Source organism: Amblyomma mixtum, chromosome 3 (genome assembly GCF_055824585.1).
Source record: "Amblyomma mixtum isolate Tamu chromosome 3, ASM5582458v1, whole genome shotgun sequence".
Taxonomy (NCBI): Eukaryota; Metazoa; Arthropoda; class Arachnida; order Ixodida; family Ixodidae; genus Amblyomma; species Amblyomma mixtum.
In genome coordinates, this window is record NC_143014.1 from 402,084,866 (window position 1) to 402,100,216 (window position 15,351).

The 15,351-nt window shown below is 43.4% G+C and overlaps 1 protein-coding gene across 1 annotated transcript in view; it reads right to left on the reverse strand.

Annotated features, from left to right (window-relative positions):
- The window catches only part of LOC149357386 (uncharacterized), a 49,048-nt gene extending 33,911 nt beyond the window's left edge, over positions 1-15,137 (reverse strand). Inside the window, exons 1-3 of the mRNA XM_089584581.1 lie at positions 15,043-15,137; positions 4,599-4,772; positions 2,584-2,796 (exon numbers count right to left, since the gene is read on the reverse strand). Coding sequence (XP_089440707.1) covers positions 2,584-2,796; positions 4,599-4,606 — 221 coding nt within the window. The 5' untranslated portion in view covers positions 4,607-4,772; positions 15,043-15,137. The remainder of the gene's footprint in view (positions 1-2,583; positions 2,797-4,598; positions 4,773-15,042) is intronic.
- Between the last annotated feature and the right edge of the window lie 214 nt (positions 15,138-15,351).

A 15,351-nucleotide genomic window follows, 5' to 3' on the forward strand; every position in this document is an offset into this window, starting at 1 on the left:
AGTCACGGCCAAGGATCTCAAGCAATCCGAAGTGTGAAAAGGTCTCTCGGCCATATCACGAATCGCTGCTCGCGAGTGAAGCGGAGCAGCAGGAATCAGTGACGTAGGGTCACGTGATGCCCATCCGCGAGGGCACTTCGCGATTTGGTCCGTCGTGTGAATCCAGCTTAAGGAGCGAGCGCATCGCTTCCAGCTTATATCCCAGCTGCGCGGCGCAACTCTGCGCATGTGCAGTGCGGCGCAGCGGCTGCGGCGCCATGGTTGCCATGGTACTGGTTGCCTTGGCAACAGCGCATGCGCAATAGCAGCCTTTGGCAGGCACCGCGAAATGCACTTCTGCTAGCCTAGCGTAGCTTTTGCTGCAAAAGTTTTAAATGTGTTCTATTTGCTGTGGTAGACTAGAAAACTCCTCGTTCAACCTCAGTGAAGATGATCGCGCCGCTATGCTAGTGAGCGTTGTTTGCCTGGTAGTATTCGATTACAGCTTGTGCAAAGTTTGGACACCGCGAAGGAAGGAGGCATGTTCAAATGGAGGCCAAGTAGAAAAAGTGCTTGTACTAATCAAGTCACTATTTTTGAGCGGGCCCGCATGCCAAAAGCACACATGCGCTATGCTATGTGTGCAATATGGTTATTGTCTTGATAAAAAAAAATGACCTGCCTTCTCCTTTCCCTTCTCATTTTTTATCCCCCGTAGAAAGGTATTTCTGCCTGTGCAAAAAAATTTGGAGCAGGTACAAGGTAAATCAATAAAAAACAGCTGGATATCCAAAAAGGGAGCTCTAGAGAATTAAGCATAGTGTAAAGTGAAAGAATCTACCAGAAGCAAAATTTGTGTTAACGAAATAAATATATATTTTTCTCTACGAGGACTGTGGTGTCAATGCGGTGCTGATGGTGGGCTTGTTCATCTTTGTGCGCCTCGGCCAGGCAAGCTGCTGCGCGTTGCAAAATGCATACCGGTTACAAATGAGCATAGACTTATGCGCTGTGTTCATTAATGTATTTACAGAGAGCCATTTAAAGCCTGTGTACTGCAGGGATGAAAAAGTTATAATCTTTTCAACCACACAGCTAGGCAGAACGACATGGTTGCCGGACCCCAGCTGACCATACGGCCACCACGCAAATTGCTGGTAGGCAGTGTATCTGCATCGACTGAGTAATAATGCAGAACATATAATCAAAATTATTTGTTGCTCTCGGTTGAAAATAATGTCATTTAAATAAATTATGCGCTTCAGGTCGCTGAGGTTTTGGAAACGTGCCAGATGATAACACTAAAGCTTCTTGTATTTGACCTCAAGTATGAATGGCGTGAGGCAGTCAGTAAGAAAATTGGGTGTTTTCAGTAACGCACGTGTAGCCTTCCAGGATTCTGAGCTCGGCCTGCGAGTCTTCGCGGAAGCAGATACACTCGATGCCCGACTGCATTATTACGTTTCAGGTACAGCTGCACCTGAAATAAATGTGTGAATGTTTATTCCTTTTCAGATGAAGCAGACCTCTACTTAGACATCTGCCTGGTGTAAATAACGTGACATCAAAAAGACACTGCTCGATGAGCAAAGCCGTCTACTTTAGCTTCTGAACCAGCTAAGCTAGCTTGTGACTCTGATTAGAGACTCCTCGCAGCCTTCCTTCTCCCAATTATAGCCCTCTTGGTACGTGGCATGCTTTGCCAATTGGACCAGAAACACGTATGTGCTTTGATGATGTAGACCAGGAGAGGTCTACTGACAAAGCCCTGCCCATAAATGGGGTTAGCGTGAGAGAGAAGAGTCAGTCGCCTACTGTTAAATTTTTTTTTTAAAAAGAAGGGAATACACGTTAAAACTTGAGCTCCAGACAGTTGACACCATCTTTCGAGATCGGGTGTGAAGGGCAGTGGCCGAGAGGTATACATGGTGCTTTCCGCATTCCTCGTATTCCTTTCCGCGGCCACGCACTTCGTCGACATGATGCCAGAGGTTAATTTTTCTCGGAGACTATCGAGCTTCGCGGCGAAAACCGCCAGAAATGCGCCAGAAGAAGGACTTACAAGGGGCACTCACTCACTTCGGAACGCCTGAAACTGGAGAGCCGACGATGCCCGTGTCTCAATTGTACGTCATTTCTGGTCAGATTTGTTAATTGTCCAACACACCGCTAGGGGACTGCGTCGTCTGCTACAGAAGTATCTGAACGCTTATGACTGAAATACTAGACGCTTCACAGCCCTAATATTAAACATAAATATTGTTCATAACATGCACACTATATCGAGCGCAAAATTAGACATAGTCAACTTTCGGTCAAGTAGGCCTTTAACACACATGGCAACCTCATCAGACAGCATTTTCACTGGTCAGACCAAAGACTTGGGTTACATTCTTTAGAGAGGTGTGACCAACACTGTGTTCTCGGTAGCAAAACACTTTCCCAACAGGAGGATTACAATAAAATACACCTATACTGACAACGTAATGCCTGAAGAATAGCCCTCACAAAACTACCCATGTCAAACCCATTTCAGGATCTCTGTAGTGCACACAACATACAAAAGTGTGAACAACGCTCCTTTTCTTAACTATGGCGGCTCACCTGAGGAAGTCCCGGAGCAAATCCTTGTCAAGAGGCACAGCAAACACATTTGCACCTTCCCCTGAAACAGCACACCTCTCAGTGAGAAGCTTCCAGAAGGCAGGCACCCTCACTAGAAGCACTGCCTTGTGGGCCTTCAGCACCAGGCCACCGGGAGAGTTGTCTGACAATGACTTGATGGTCACATCTGAGAAGAGGCCGTCTTCAAACAAGCTGCACAATAAGGCATCAACTATGTACTCAAAACCTCATAGGTAGCATTATTACAGCACTGAAAACAATGATAAAGATTAGTGGTTGGCAACTGAGACACAATGATGCCACAGTTGATGTAAGGAGCCATAGTAAACACTTCATAACACTAGATGTTTTCTAGCTTCCACAGAGAACTAACTGGATGGCCTAAATCAAACCTGACCACCACACTGACTGAGAAATGTTCTTATGTACTCAATATAAACAGACAACCAAAAGTTTACAGGTGTTCACACCCACTGCACATAATTAAGGTACCGTATTTTCCGGTGCACAAGACCCGGCTTTTTTTTCGAAAACCTTGCTGGTGCGTCCTATACAAGGGTGCGTCTTATATGCGAATTTTTCATTGTTTTTTGCGAGTTCAGAAATTACTCAGGTTCATTTTCAAGCTTTTCTTACCGAAAAAATATCACTAGCAATGATGCGGTTGTGGTTAATACTTCAATACGGGTACCACCGTGCGCAACTTTTTTTAGGTGAACTTTATCATGAAACGGCGGGGATGACAACTTCCGGGATCACAAACACACGACCGTTTCGGAGGCCCCAAGCAAAAGTAATGTGAAATGCCAAAAGATGACGACAATCACGCTTCTCGCCATTGTCAAGACAAGCCAAGACAAGCCGGCGTTCTTTTTTTAGCCACCCTTTGCAACTTTGTTTGCTCCGTGTACGTAGAGCGAAGAGAATGTTTCAGCCGCGTTGACTCCAGAAATGGGCGAACTTTTTGATAGCGCATCCGAAGGTGATGACTTCCAAGGTTTTAAGTAGAAATAAAATGTTCTTATGGACATATGGGAGAGTTTTTTAATTTTTCTTCCTTTTTTTCTAAAACATGGGCAGGAATGGCGTGAGTGTTGCCTTTTTTCACCACTTAGCGTTGCTTAAGAATTTCTCACAGGTACGGTGAATTTCGTGATGGTCGCGCAAGCGTGTTTAATTGATCCTCACTAGCCTAACTGGGTAAACTGGGGTGCGTCTTATATACGGGTGCGTCTTATATACCAACTTTTTCAATGACAGCCTGCATATATGGCGGGTGCGTCTTACACAAGGGTGCGTCTCATACGCCGGAAAATACGGTATGCCAAACAGCCTGCATTTGGGCTATTCAGTTTGAAAGGGACACTGATGGCAAATCGAAGTTGGTCTGTATCGATAGCTTATCATGTTTTAGTAATAATGATGCTGATTTCACTGAAAACAGAGCTTTTATAAAACAGAAAAGGCCAATAAATGGTAAAGAAAGTGTGCTGCCGCCACAGGCTGCTTTCACAAACAAACTGTGATCAAACCAAGTGCTTTTCTTTTTCTGTTTGTGGATCTCCGAAGCTAGACCACATTGACATCAACTTTCAGCTGGCGATCACAGAGTTCCAAATGCACTCAACGACATCATCAACTTTGGGAGTGTGAATTAAGTGGTGGGAAAAAATGTTCCATTTTATAGCCCAAATTTCTCAGCAGTCAATACATCTTTTGCCACTTAATGAATGTCAATACAGCCACAAAGAGCCAAACCATCAAATTTTACAAATAAAAAATTGGACGGTGTTGGCCTCAGGGTCCCTTTTAGTAGGAGGCCACAGAGGAAGGAATGCAAAGGCTGACAACTGTGCAAATCTCGCCATTTCTGTACTCTCACTGGCCAATGCTGCCTGACAGGGACCAGCCATACACGTAATGCATACAAACCAAGCTGCCACTCAAACCATGACACAGTTAGCTGCAACATGCAGCAGCAAAGATTGCGCTACCTCAGCATGTGGCTCTGTAGCTGCGCACGGATGCGGAGCTTGAGTTTCTCGTGCTCCTTGCCTCACTTGAGCAGGAAGCCTGGGCTCGGATGCAACGGGCTCCAAGCTGGGCTTCCCGCCGCCATGGGCGCATCACAGCAGGTGCTTCACCCACCGCAATGCTCAACCATTGGCCTGCACACAGAAAGCGCACCCCTTAGCAGACTGCAGTCTCATACGAATGGTGTTGAAACAAAATGAGACTTCTGACAAATTTGTCCACAAATTTCAGACTGTTCCGCAATTAAATGTGCGCCGCAGAATGCTTCTCTCAGCTAAATTGGTGAATTATTCGAGCTCAAATTTCAAACAGAAATGGCATTTGGTCAGCAGAATTGCTTTATGCCGGAGTTGTTTGGGGTACATGCCTGACTGAATTGATAACAAAAAGTCAAATAATCACATCGTCTGCAGCGACAACGAAACAAAACAAGCCGTTATCTGAGCGACTGCACCAGTGGCACCATCTTATTTGTCAGCCGTAGAGATTTGGCAAAAGTGGGGTGCGTTTTGCGAGAGATTTGAAGACGCTCTTTCAACTGCTTTATAAATGATCACAAACAACTTACTTAGGCCAAAACCACTAAATTCAGTCTTTCATAAAGAAGAGTCTTCAAACCTCCCGCAAGCCCCCCACCCCCCTTGCCGAATCTCCACAGCCAACAAAGGAGACTGCACCACCAGTGCAATTGCCCAGATATCGGCTTGTTTTATTTCGTCACCGCCACACACGGTACAAATATCCAAATTTTTTTATTGATTCAGGCAAGTACCTCGAACAGATGTAGCATAAAACAATTCTTCTGACCAAAATGCTCTTTCTGTACGCAGATTTGAGCTCAAACAATTCACCAGTTTAGCTGAGAAGAGCATTCTACGGGGCGCGTTTAATTGTAAAATGCAGGGACTGAATTACAGCCTTGGTGCCTGAAGTAGCCATTTTCTGTTCATCTAAAACGCAATAAGAAAAAGAGACAATCTCCAATGGGCAAGTGATAAGGTACGCATGTTAACAAATAGTACAGACTGGTTGGTTGGTTTATGGGGTTTAACGTCCCAAAGCAACTAAGGCTATGAGAGACGCCGTAGTGGAGGGCTCCGGAAATTTCGACCACCTGGGGTTCTTTAATGTGCACTGACATCGCACAGTACACGGTCCTTTAGAATTTCTCCCCCAAAGAAATTCAACCGCCACGGCCGGGATCGAACCCGAGTCTTTCTGGTTAGCAGCCGAGCACCATAACCACTGAGCCACCGCGGCGGCAAATAGTACAGACTATATTGGCTGTAGCAGCTAAGGCACATCAATACCTAAACAAACAAAAGGTGTTCTGTAGAAATGACAGCAGGTGAATATTTTCGGACAGTATGTGTGGTACTGTTCTCAAGAACAGAAAAGTGCACAAAGACTAAGGTGGAGACAGAACAGGTACTATGAACACATTTCTGTGTGCTTTCATGTTCTCAGAAATGCAACTCCAACTTGCCCAATCAATAAGGCAATGCCAGTTAACATGCAGAAAGCCTTCTCACTCGTAATCACACTGAAAACTAAAGGGCAAGGATGGTGGCGAGGGGGGAGACAAGGAATAAGTAAAGGCAAAAAAAAAATTATTTTTGCCTTAACTTATTCCTTGTCTCCCCTCTCGCCACCACTCCTGCCCTTTATTTTTCAGCGCAGTTGTGAAGGCTTTGCGTACACGTGAGTGCTCACTTAAGAAATGCGAGCTTCAATATAGTTGTTGAAAGTTAGAGCTCGTCCCGTCCACTTCTCTGCTGTGTCCTTGTGTTTTTGCACTTCCATACCTCGTAGTGAAAGCTGGCGTTGTGGCCCCTGAGAATACATGTAAACAAAAGTTTTTCAAAGCAGTTTTTCTGATTTCACAGGATGCCTATGATGTCATCCATTCATGAAGAAAAGCTGAGTACATCCTAGAACTTAATGCACAAGTATGAAATGTGATTTCAAAAGCAATATACCATTTCAAAACACTGCGATACGTGCATGTGGAAGTCATTCCCAGCTGGGGGTAGAGGGCAGCCCACAGACACACATGCAAATACTTCATGGAGTATTTTTCTCATTTCAGAGTACCCATGGAGACGGCTGTTCGTTAACAGTTGGCGAGTACTTTGAAGAAGAGAGTGACAAAGTATGCAATGTTAAGTCATTTCAAAGTAGTAATCTTTTTAAAACTCCACAATGAACATGAGCTGTAAAGCCATACACACCCACAAATGGCACTCTATCTGCTGGGTGTTTCTCCGAATGGCACAAGCTTCTCGTGGAGTCTGACATGCTGTCAACTGCGCTACATTGGCTCACAAATACAGTCGTTCAAACTAGCCAGCCTAGACAGCCCAGCACGAAGTTTTGCTATAGACAGCTCTACATGAAAAGTAGTTCTCAAACAGCAAGATAAGCGAACGCAAGCGATCCATGCACTGTAGCATGCGACAGCACAGATGACACCCCCAGCCACCTCCGCTAAACTCTAGCCTCCGCAGTTCATGAGCACCACTTACCTATAAGTTAGAAATTTATCATGATGTTAGTCTATAGAATTCTTTTGTTAACTCCACTTTCTCAGAAAATTGCTGCTTTCAAGCTTCCTTCATGCTTCAGCATTTATTCAAACTTCTCCATGGATGTCGTTCACCTGCTGCTTATTCATCAGTTTTGACAGTTTTGCTATAGCTCCATATCATCTTTAGGGTTCCGATGTACCATTGGCAGGAAAAGCAAGTGGACCAGACAAATGTCACTAAGGTTTTATTATAAGTCAGCTTAACACTGCACTCGACAAATTCTGAGCACAGTAAGCGTGGCCTGCTACACTTAGCATCTAATGACAGAGAGAACTCATACTATGATGACCAGTTTCGAGAAATAAAACTAACTCTGTGTCAATGGTCTATCCACTTTTTCTGTCTATTGTACAGTCAGGCCGGAATGAAATGCGAACAGAGCATGTCAAGAAAACAAAATATTTTACCTGCCTACTTTCAGCTGAAGTGTACAACTAGCCTGATTCATGTGTCTGGGTAAAGGGCCTACTGAAATGCATAATCGAAAATAGGTTGTAAAGGAATATCTCGCTGCAAAGCAGGAATGTATGTCATATGCGTGTTCGCGTTTCATTCCGGCCTGACTGTACATGCTATCACATTCCCCAATATGATCCTACATGTTCTGTGACAGTTTGCTTGTGCCCAGCCTACTTACCTTACCTTCTACTTTACTAAACAAACTGAAATTTGGCAAGGTTGGTTTTCAGGCTAGAACTTTATCAAGCAGTTATATAACCAGAAAATTTATCTGGGAAGGGAGGGGGGACCATTGCTAATGAAGGGGAAGGGGGGCCTTATTTAACTGATGGCACCTTTCATGGCAGCAGAGGGCTGCTTGTTTGAGACGGTGATACCTGCTCGCATCTAAGTAAGGATGAAAAATGAACTTCTAGGCTCGAAGACTCTGTTCACAGCCTTGCTAGCGTGAAATTTAATCCGAAAAACTACACAGATCCAAAGTATCTGCCGTGAATATGTACACATTCCTCTAAAGTGTCTGACAGTGCCTCAGTAAAGTCCAAAAAATCGTGCAAGTCCGAATTATTGGTCCGAAATATCGGTTGGCTACTATAATCAAATTAGATGAAAATGACATTTTCAAATACTAGCTCAAATATGAATAGGAGCACCCACCGTTGCAAGCTGGCAGTTCTGTGCGGGGAAGAACAGGCACTCAGTTTTTCGTGGCTTCAGGAATTGCCGCACTCACCTTCGAAAAGGCGCTGAAACTTGGGAAGAGGTCTCCCCTTTTCTCTAGTCACGGCCACCTGAGTTGCCGTCCCTTCAATTATTAAGCTGCGCTGCTCTTGCGTGCAGTTTTCGACAAAATTTTATGTCACGAATTTTGGCTATATTGAAACCATTTCACAATTTTTTAACCTGTTTGTGATGTTTATAAGTCAATGAAAAGATGAAGTCAGGATAGCGAGACAATAAGGAGGTTCTGTGAGGACATTAAAGCAGCAATTAAGTAAAAAAGCATCACACTATAATTTTGGGTGCTTGACTGCAGAAGCAGGGAAGAAGCATGGGTGACCAGGGATTTTGAAAATGTGGCATGGATTTCAGAAGTGAATAGTTAAGAAAAGGAAATGGGTACACATAAACAAAACCAACTTCACACTGTACACCAAATAGCATCGTTCAAAGAGCAGAGCTGTCAGGGAAATGAGTGACTGGACAACCGTGTGACAACGAAACTGAACTCATGTGAGTTGTACAACATGAACTAGTGGGCGAGTTGGTCTGACATATCTAGTGAAGCAGCGCAACGGCACAGGGCCAAAGGGGAGAAACACAGCGCTGTGTTTGTCCCTTTCTTCCCTTTGGCCTTGTGCCGTTGCGCTGCTTCACTAGACTAGTCATGTGAGTTACTAATCCTGCACAAAGTTTGCACCAAAATAATCAAAACTGTCCCCAAAAGCCTTCGCTAGTAGCAGAAAGGCATTCAGAAAAACGTTTGCAACACCACACAACAGCTCGCAGCAGATCCTAACCTGATGAAAAGGTGTGCACATGCTACCACACATGAATTTTTCAATACATTCGTGGGATAAAATGACAATTGATGCACTTGCAATGAGTAAAAGCACGAAAAAGCAAAGAATAAGCCACACAGAAGTGAAGGCAACGCTAAGTGCTTTTTTTTTATCAATGGTATGGTCACAGTAGAACAGGTACAGCTGGATTGGAAAAATGAACAGCAGTACAACCTCGAAAACTGCAGTGAAATTAAGTGTACAGGATAACCTGGAGGTTCTCATGAAGCTGACAGCACAAAAAGGAACTGCAGAGCTTGGATTCATCAGGACCATGCCTCAGGTCACAGTGTTCGGCCTGTAAAGCACTCTCTGGCTAACAAGGGAACCCCGGTAATAGGCACCCATTTTACTAACCAGATTTAGCTCCATAGAATTTTTGTCTACTTTGTAGGCCAAAATCTGTATTTACAAAAAAATTCTAAAACTCCTGAATGAGGTAAAAAAAAAAACAAAATAGTGCTCTCAAATGAGCCAACACATGATGACCTCAACCACTACTTCCAAAAGCAAAAAATTCGTACTCAACAGCGTACCAAAAAAAGAGCTGAGTATACTGCAGGTGAGAACAATTAAGTTACAAGACTGCAAAAAGGGGGGAAAGTTTTTATGCATAGCAAATTTTATAGTAATAGCTCCCTCTAAGGTAAACACACTTTGAATTGTAATCAATTTGAGCAAACTGTTGCGATTTTTATGTTGTATATGTCACGCAAATACACATCTGATTCCTGTTTTGCATTGTATATGTATTGAATTCATGCTACGCCATATTTTAATCCTCTGAAATTTTTCTAAGAATTTGGGTGACAAAATTCAGGCGATATTTTTTTAAATTCTGATATTCAAGTAGAAATAAGGTTATTCAGCAAAAAGTCACATAATAACAGTTTTTTGGGGTTTTGGGTAACTTTTCACAGTAAAAGACAAATACTATACTTTTTGCTCTTACTTTCCTAAACATGGAAGGTGCATAAAGGAGTAAAGACACCTAATTTTGGCGGCATGTTTTATTCTCTACAATGATGGGGAAGACGCCACTATGCATGGATCAACTTGTGGTGTTCACCTATGACTACTAAATAATTTATAATCAAATTTTTCTGTGATGTTGTTTCAGTTTCAACAACTGAAAGATAGCTATGATGTCAAAGTGTGGTTATATGTGATGTCAGGCATGGAAAAACTGTGATATAATCACTGTGTCATTGTTTTAATTCACTACAGTACTGAAGCCAGCCTTCTTCAAGAACTGGAGTGGCAATGAATGTAGAAGCAGTGATTATATTGCAGTTTATTCATGCCTTACTTGACCTATAACCACATTTTGACGTCACAGTCATCGTTCAGGTGTTGAAACCTAAACCGAAAACAGCGTGAGAAATTTATTTGTACTCTAGGAGAATACCACATGGTAATTGATGTATAATAATGCCTTACATAATATTACAAAGAAGAAAACACGCACACAAAAGTAAGGTGTCTATACTGCTTTAAAATACAAGCCACTATAAGTGATAATTATTGAGTGGGACATAAAATGGTACATTTTTTGCTCATTACTTATATAAACGTGAAAGGTGCACTAAAACTGGTTGCCACATCAAATATTCCTTTTTATTTCCCCCATTTTTTACAATTTCCACTTCATTATGATGCCCTGAACAGCACTCTCGTGTCGGCACAAGACCTGCCTGCCTTTGTCGGTATACTGTGACAACATTCATTCAAGGTCACTTGAAGCACACAAGAGCCTTGCAATAGGATGTTGTTAGTGTGGGTATTGCTTGACGCAGTGACGACAACTGGACGTCTGGTCAGTGCCCGTGTCTTGGCCTCTCTTGCCAGTGTTCTATGAAGCAATTACTTTGGTGTTTTCTTTTATGAATTATTTTCAAAACTGCTACCCATTAGGCAAGGAAAATAAATTTGGAAAAGTATGCATTAAAGGCTCTCTAACACTGCATATGCCACATGAAGGAAAGTACAATTAGAGTAGCAGGAAAGAAACTGCTCATTAGTTTATGGTGTAGTAACCTCTGTCCTGCATTATTTCATGTGCACAAAGCAAATTACCCATATATGCTTAAGTTCACAATAATCAGTATCCTGGCAAATGCAAAAGACAGCACAATGACCAGGCCTAGTGAAAGGAAACTAACGTCAGTGATCACTAATAGCCTAATATTTGTCATTTCAGGCAGCAATGGCCTCACAGCCAGTAAAAAGAAAAAAAGAAATGAACACAATGAATACAGGAAAGTACTTAATTAAGAAGTATCTATGGTAAAAAAAAAGATATTTTTTCACATATCAATGAAGACACATATGCAAAATTCCATATCTGTCCTCACTCATTATTGTAGAAAGCTTACAAATTAGTCATGCACACTCAGTTGAATGCCCCGGTACAACAGCATAGTATCTGAAGTGTAGCTTGCACCTGCACTGATGGCAATGCTGTCAAGTGACTATATTCTTGTCTATATATTACCTCACAACAAAACGAGATCCCCAAAGGTAAACGGAACATATCTTAGCACTTTTTCACGATGCCACTATGCACTTTTGCTCCTCCAATATTTGGCTACATGCTGTTATTACAGCCTCAAAACTGCAGCAAGGGCCACTCAGACAATGGACTACACCTGCACTTCGGGCAGTGACACGCTAAAATTTCCAATAGTATTGTGGTCGTGGACGCAATAGCAGTACATGCAGCGCAGCAATGAGAACTGAAGGAAACAACTTTCACATTCATTTCAGCAATTGCTGAGCATTTAAACTGGAAAAAATTGCAGGATAATCACTGAGAATCGAATCATAGTCTTGTGCATGGCATCTATTGCAGTTCAAGGTAATATACGCAAGAAATCATTAGAGTAACTGAAGCCCATTACACCCAGCTTACCACGTTTGACTCAGAACCCAAAAATGCCAATAACTTTTGTTGTCTACACTGGCAAAAAAACTAGAATCAAATTTCGTCATTATTATGAAAACCACTTTTCAAAATATTTTTCTTAAAGCGAAGTGTCAGCTGCCAGAAATGGCAGAAGACATGCTATAAAGGGCAGTCCGTGTAAAGAATTTATTAGGTTAATTTTCTCTTATAAACTGGACATCAAAACAGCTGCTGTACATCGGGTGTGCATGGGCCAATGCCAAGCAGTAGTTAACACCTTTTTCGCCAGGCACCCATTCTAGAACCATCAAAAATATCTGGAAAAATGAAGTTCAAGTGAAAAAGTTAGCCTCAGAGCGAAGCAACCTAAAAATTTAAAACCTAAATACTACTACATTAGCAGATGACAGAAAGGACTTGAATTTCTGTACTGATTTATAAGTGGTTTGGTTAGATGTGTGCAGCTTTTTCACTTTTAGAAATTTAGAAATTGAATTAATTCTAAATATATACGATAATATTCATAAATCTAGCATATTTTTACATTCTAGCACTGTAGGGGCCAGTAATGACGAAAGGCTGATAGGTTAACTATTCCATTTTATAACTGTGGTTTATGTGGTTGTGGTTTATGGGGTTTAACGTCCCAAAGCAACTGAGGCTATGAGAGACGCCGTAGTGAAGGGCTCCGGAAATTTCGACCACCTGGGGTTCTTTAACGTGCACTGACATCGCACAGTACACGGGCCTCTAGAATTTCTCCTCCAAAGAAATTCCAGCCGCCGCGGCCGGGATCGAACCCGCGTCTTTCGGGTCAGCAGCCGAGCACCATAGCCACTGAGCCACCGCGGCGGCCCATTTTATAACTATTCCATATTTCCATACGTAATACAGCCTTAATAAAGCCAGAGCACACATAAAGCAGCCATAACATATAAGTCTAGCACATTTCTTTGAATGTACGTTACTTCTACACAGAACATTCAACGTTCAGGCATTATTTTCCTGCTCCAGGGTCTAACTGAAAATTGGTTTTGGGGAAAGAAAAGGGTGCAATAACTGTCTAACTTCTCAGTGTATGCCTCCAATGCACCGTGAAGGCTAGAAGCTGAAAATGCCAGTATTATAAGGAAAGGCAAGTACAATTGCTGCGTCTTTCCAAACCATGCCACCCATCAAAAATAATAAAGGAAGGCCATTCAAAAAACAAAAAACAAATAGAGGCACCACAGGTGCAATGCAATAACTTTATTTCCCGCACAAGAAGTCATGCAATATGCCTCACTAAACTGCACTGCTTTACAAAAAAAAAAATAAACAAGTGTTCGTGCTATGACAAAATATGATAAAATTTTGCAATATACTCAAACAAGTAAAACTATGCAGATATAAGATTTCATCACTGCTCAAGCAAGGTGAAAATCCTAATTGATCCATCTGGTTTAAGGAACAAGGTTTGGTTTGGTTTATGGGGTTTAATGTCCCAAAGCGACTAAGGCTATGAGAGACGCCGTAGTGAAGGGCTCCGGAAATTTCGACCACCTGGGGTTCTTTAACGTGCACTGACATCGCACAGTACACGGGCCTCTAGAATTTCTCCTCCAAAGAAATTCTAGCCGCCGCGGCCGGGATCAAACCCGCGTCTTTTGGGTCAGCAGCCGAGCACCATAACCGCTGAGCCACCGCGGCGGCTTAAGGAACAAGTTCACACTTTATATACTAACTGGAACCATTTAACAGGAATAAACTGGGAACTTCTTCCCTAGAACAGTTTTACCAGTCAGAATTCTCACCTAAGCAGGAGATTTTCAAAGCAACATCTTCTAGCAGCAGCAAAGAAAACAGCAGCGGAAAAAACACCAAACACAAAATCCACGCATAACTCCAAGAAAAGCGCGTTACGTGTTTATACACACCGCGCATACACGCCGCGGCAGGCAAAAGAGAGGGGCTTTGCTTTTCTTCTTTGGCTATTTGCTCCTTTAAAAGGCGTACGAATTGCAAACTTGAAGCCCAAGGCTGCAAGTTTGCAAAGAAACCAGTAGCCTTCAACATAGTCAAGACGGACAGGCAAGGGAGCTTTTATCTACTCACGATAGGAAACGCAACCGAAACCGACATACATCACGACGTCGTATAAACTATTTCATAGATCGGAGCGTAATTATCGTGGTCGACGATCAGTGTACAAGATTTTCTTCTTTTTTAGCACACCTCTGTCTTCCAGAGTATTGGAGCGTATTCTACGCTGGCAGAACGCGCTCCAAAAGATAACGCGCGCAAGAAATGCCACAACAAACCTAAGGGCCCAGCTGCAGTCGCGCGCCTGGCACTGCGCCGATTTTTGCTCTTTCCTTCACGCGGAGAGGGCGAAGCGGAACCGCACTGCCAAATCTGGCACCCTAGCGCCATGGCCTTGTTTGGAAATAGCTGCGAAAAAGGATGCGGAGGAGATTTCCTTCCTTGCCGGGGTGTGAGGGGCGAGGCGCGCCCGCCGGAGCACTGCAGCGAAGCCTACCCCATCTCGGGACAGCCACCCAACACATGCGGAGGAACCAACATGCCGCTAGTACGCGTGCGGACGTGTTAGCTCACACAAACGCTCGTGTACTAGTGCGCAGCGAGACTTTGGTCGCTCGCGTGTCAAACGCTCGACAAGCAACAGCTTTCACACCAGACGCGAACCCATGAGAGAAAGCCAGCGCTTAGCTTGGAGGATGATGGTTTATCTCAGAGCCGTCAAAAGCTGGCACCAGCGCAACAGCAGCAGCAAGCGCGGCACAAACGGCGCGGCATTTTGAGTAGCGTCTCTCTACGCGCTGGCGTGCGCGCGTTTTCACCAGCAGCGGGCCGTAATCAGTGGTACACAGTTAATGTAGCGGTACTTTACCTTTCTGGCGACTGCTGATGACAAACTCCACCACGGCTTACGACCGCCGAATTCACCCATTGTGAGCCCAGCGAGGCCCGAAGGGAGAGACTGAGAAGCAGAGAGCGAGAGAAGCGACGCGCGTTCTCTAGCGCCCTCTTTCGAATGTGGTAAAAAAATGCATGTAGTTTTTGTTTCGGTTTCGGGCCTCAAATGCTTCCTTAGTGTATGTGCGCGTTTGTCCTTCGTTCACGGTTTTAGGTTGAAATACACTCTTGCACAAAGCAGACGCATGCCAGGAAGAGACGAAGCTGGTAATTACCAAATGAG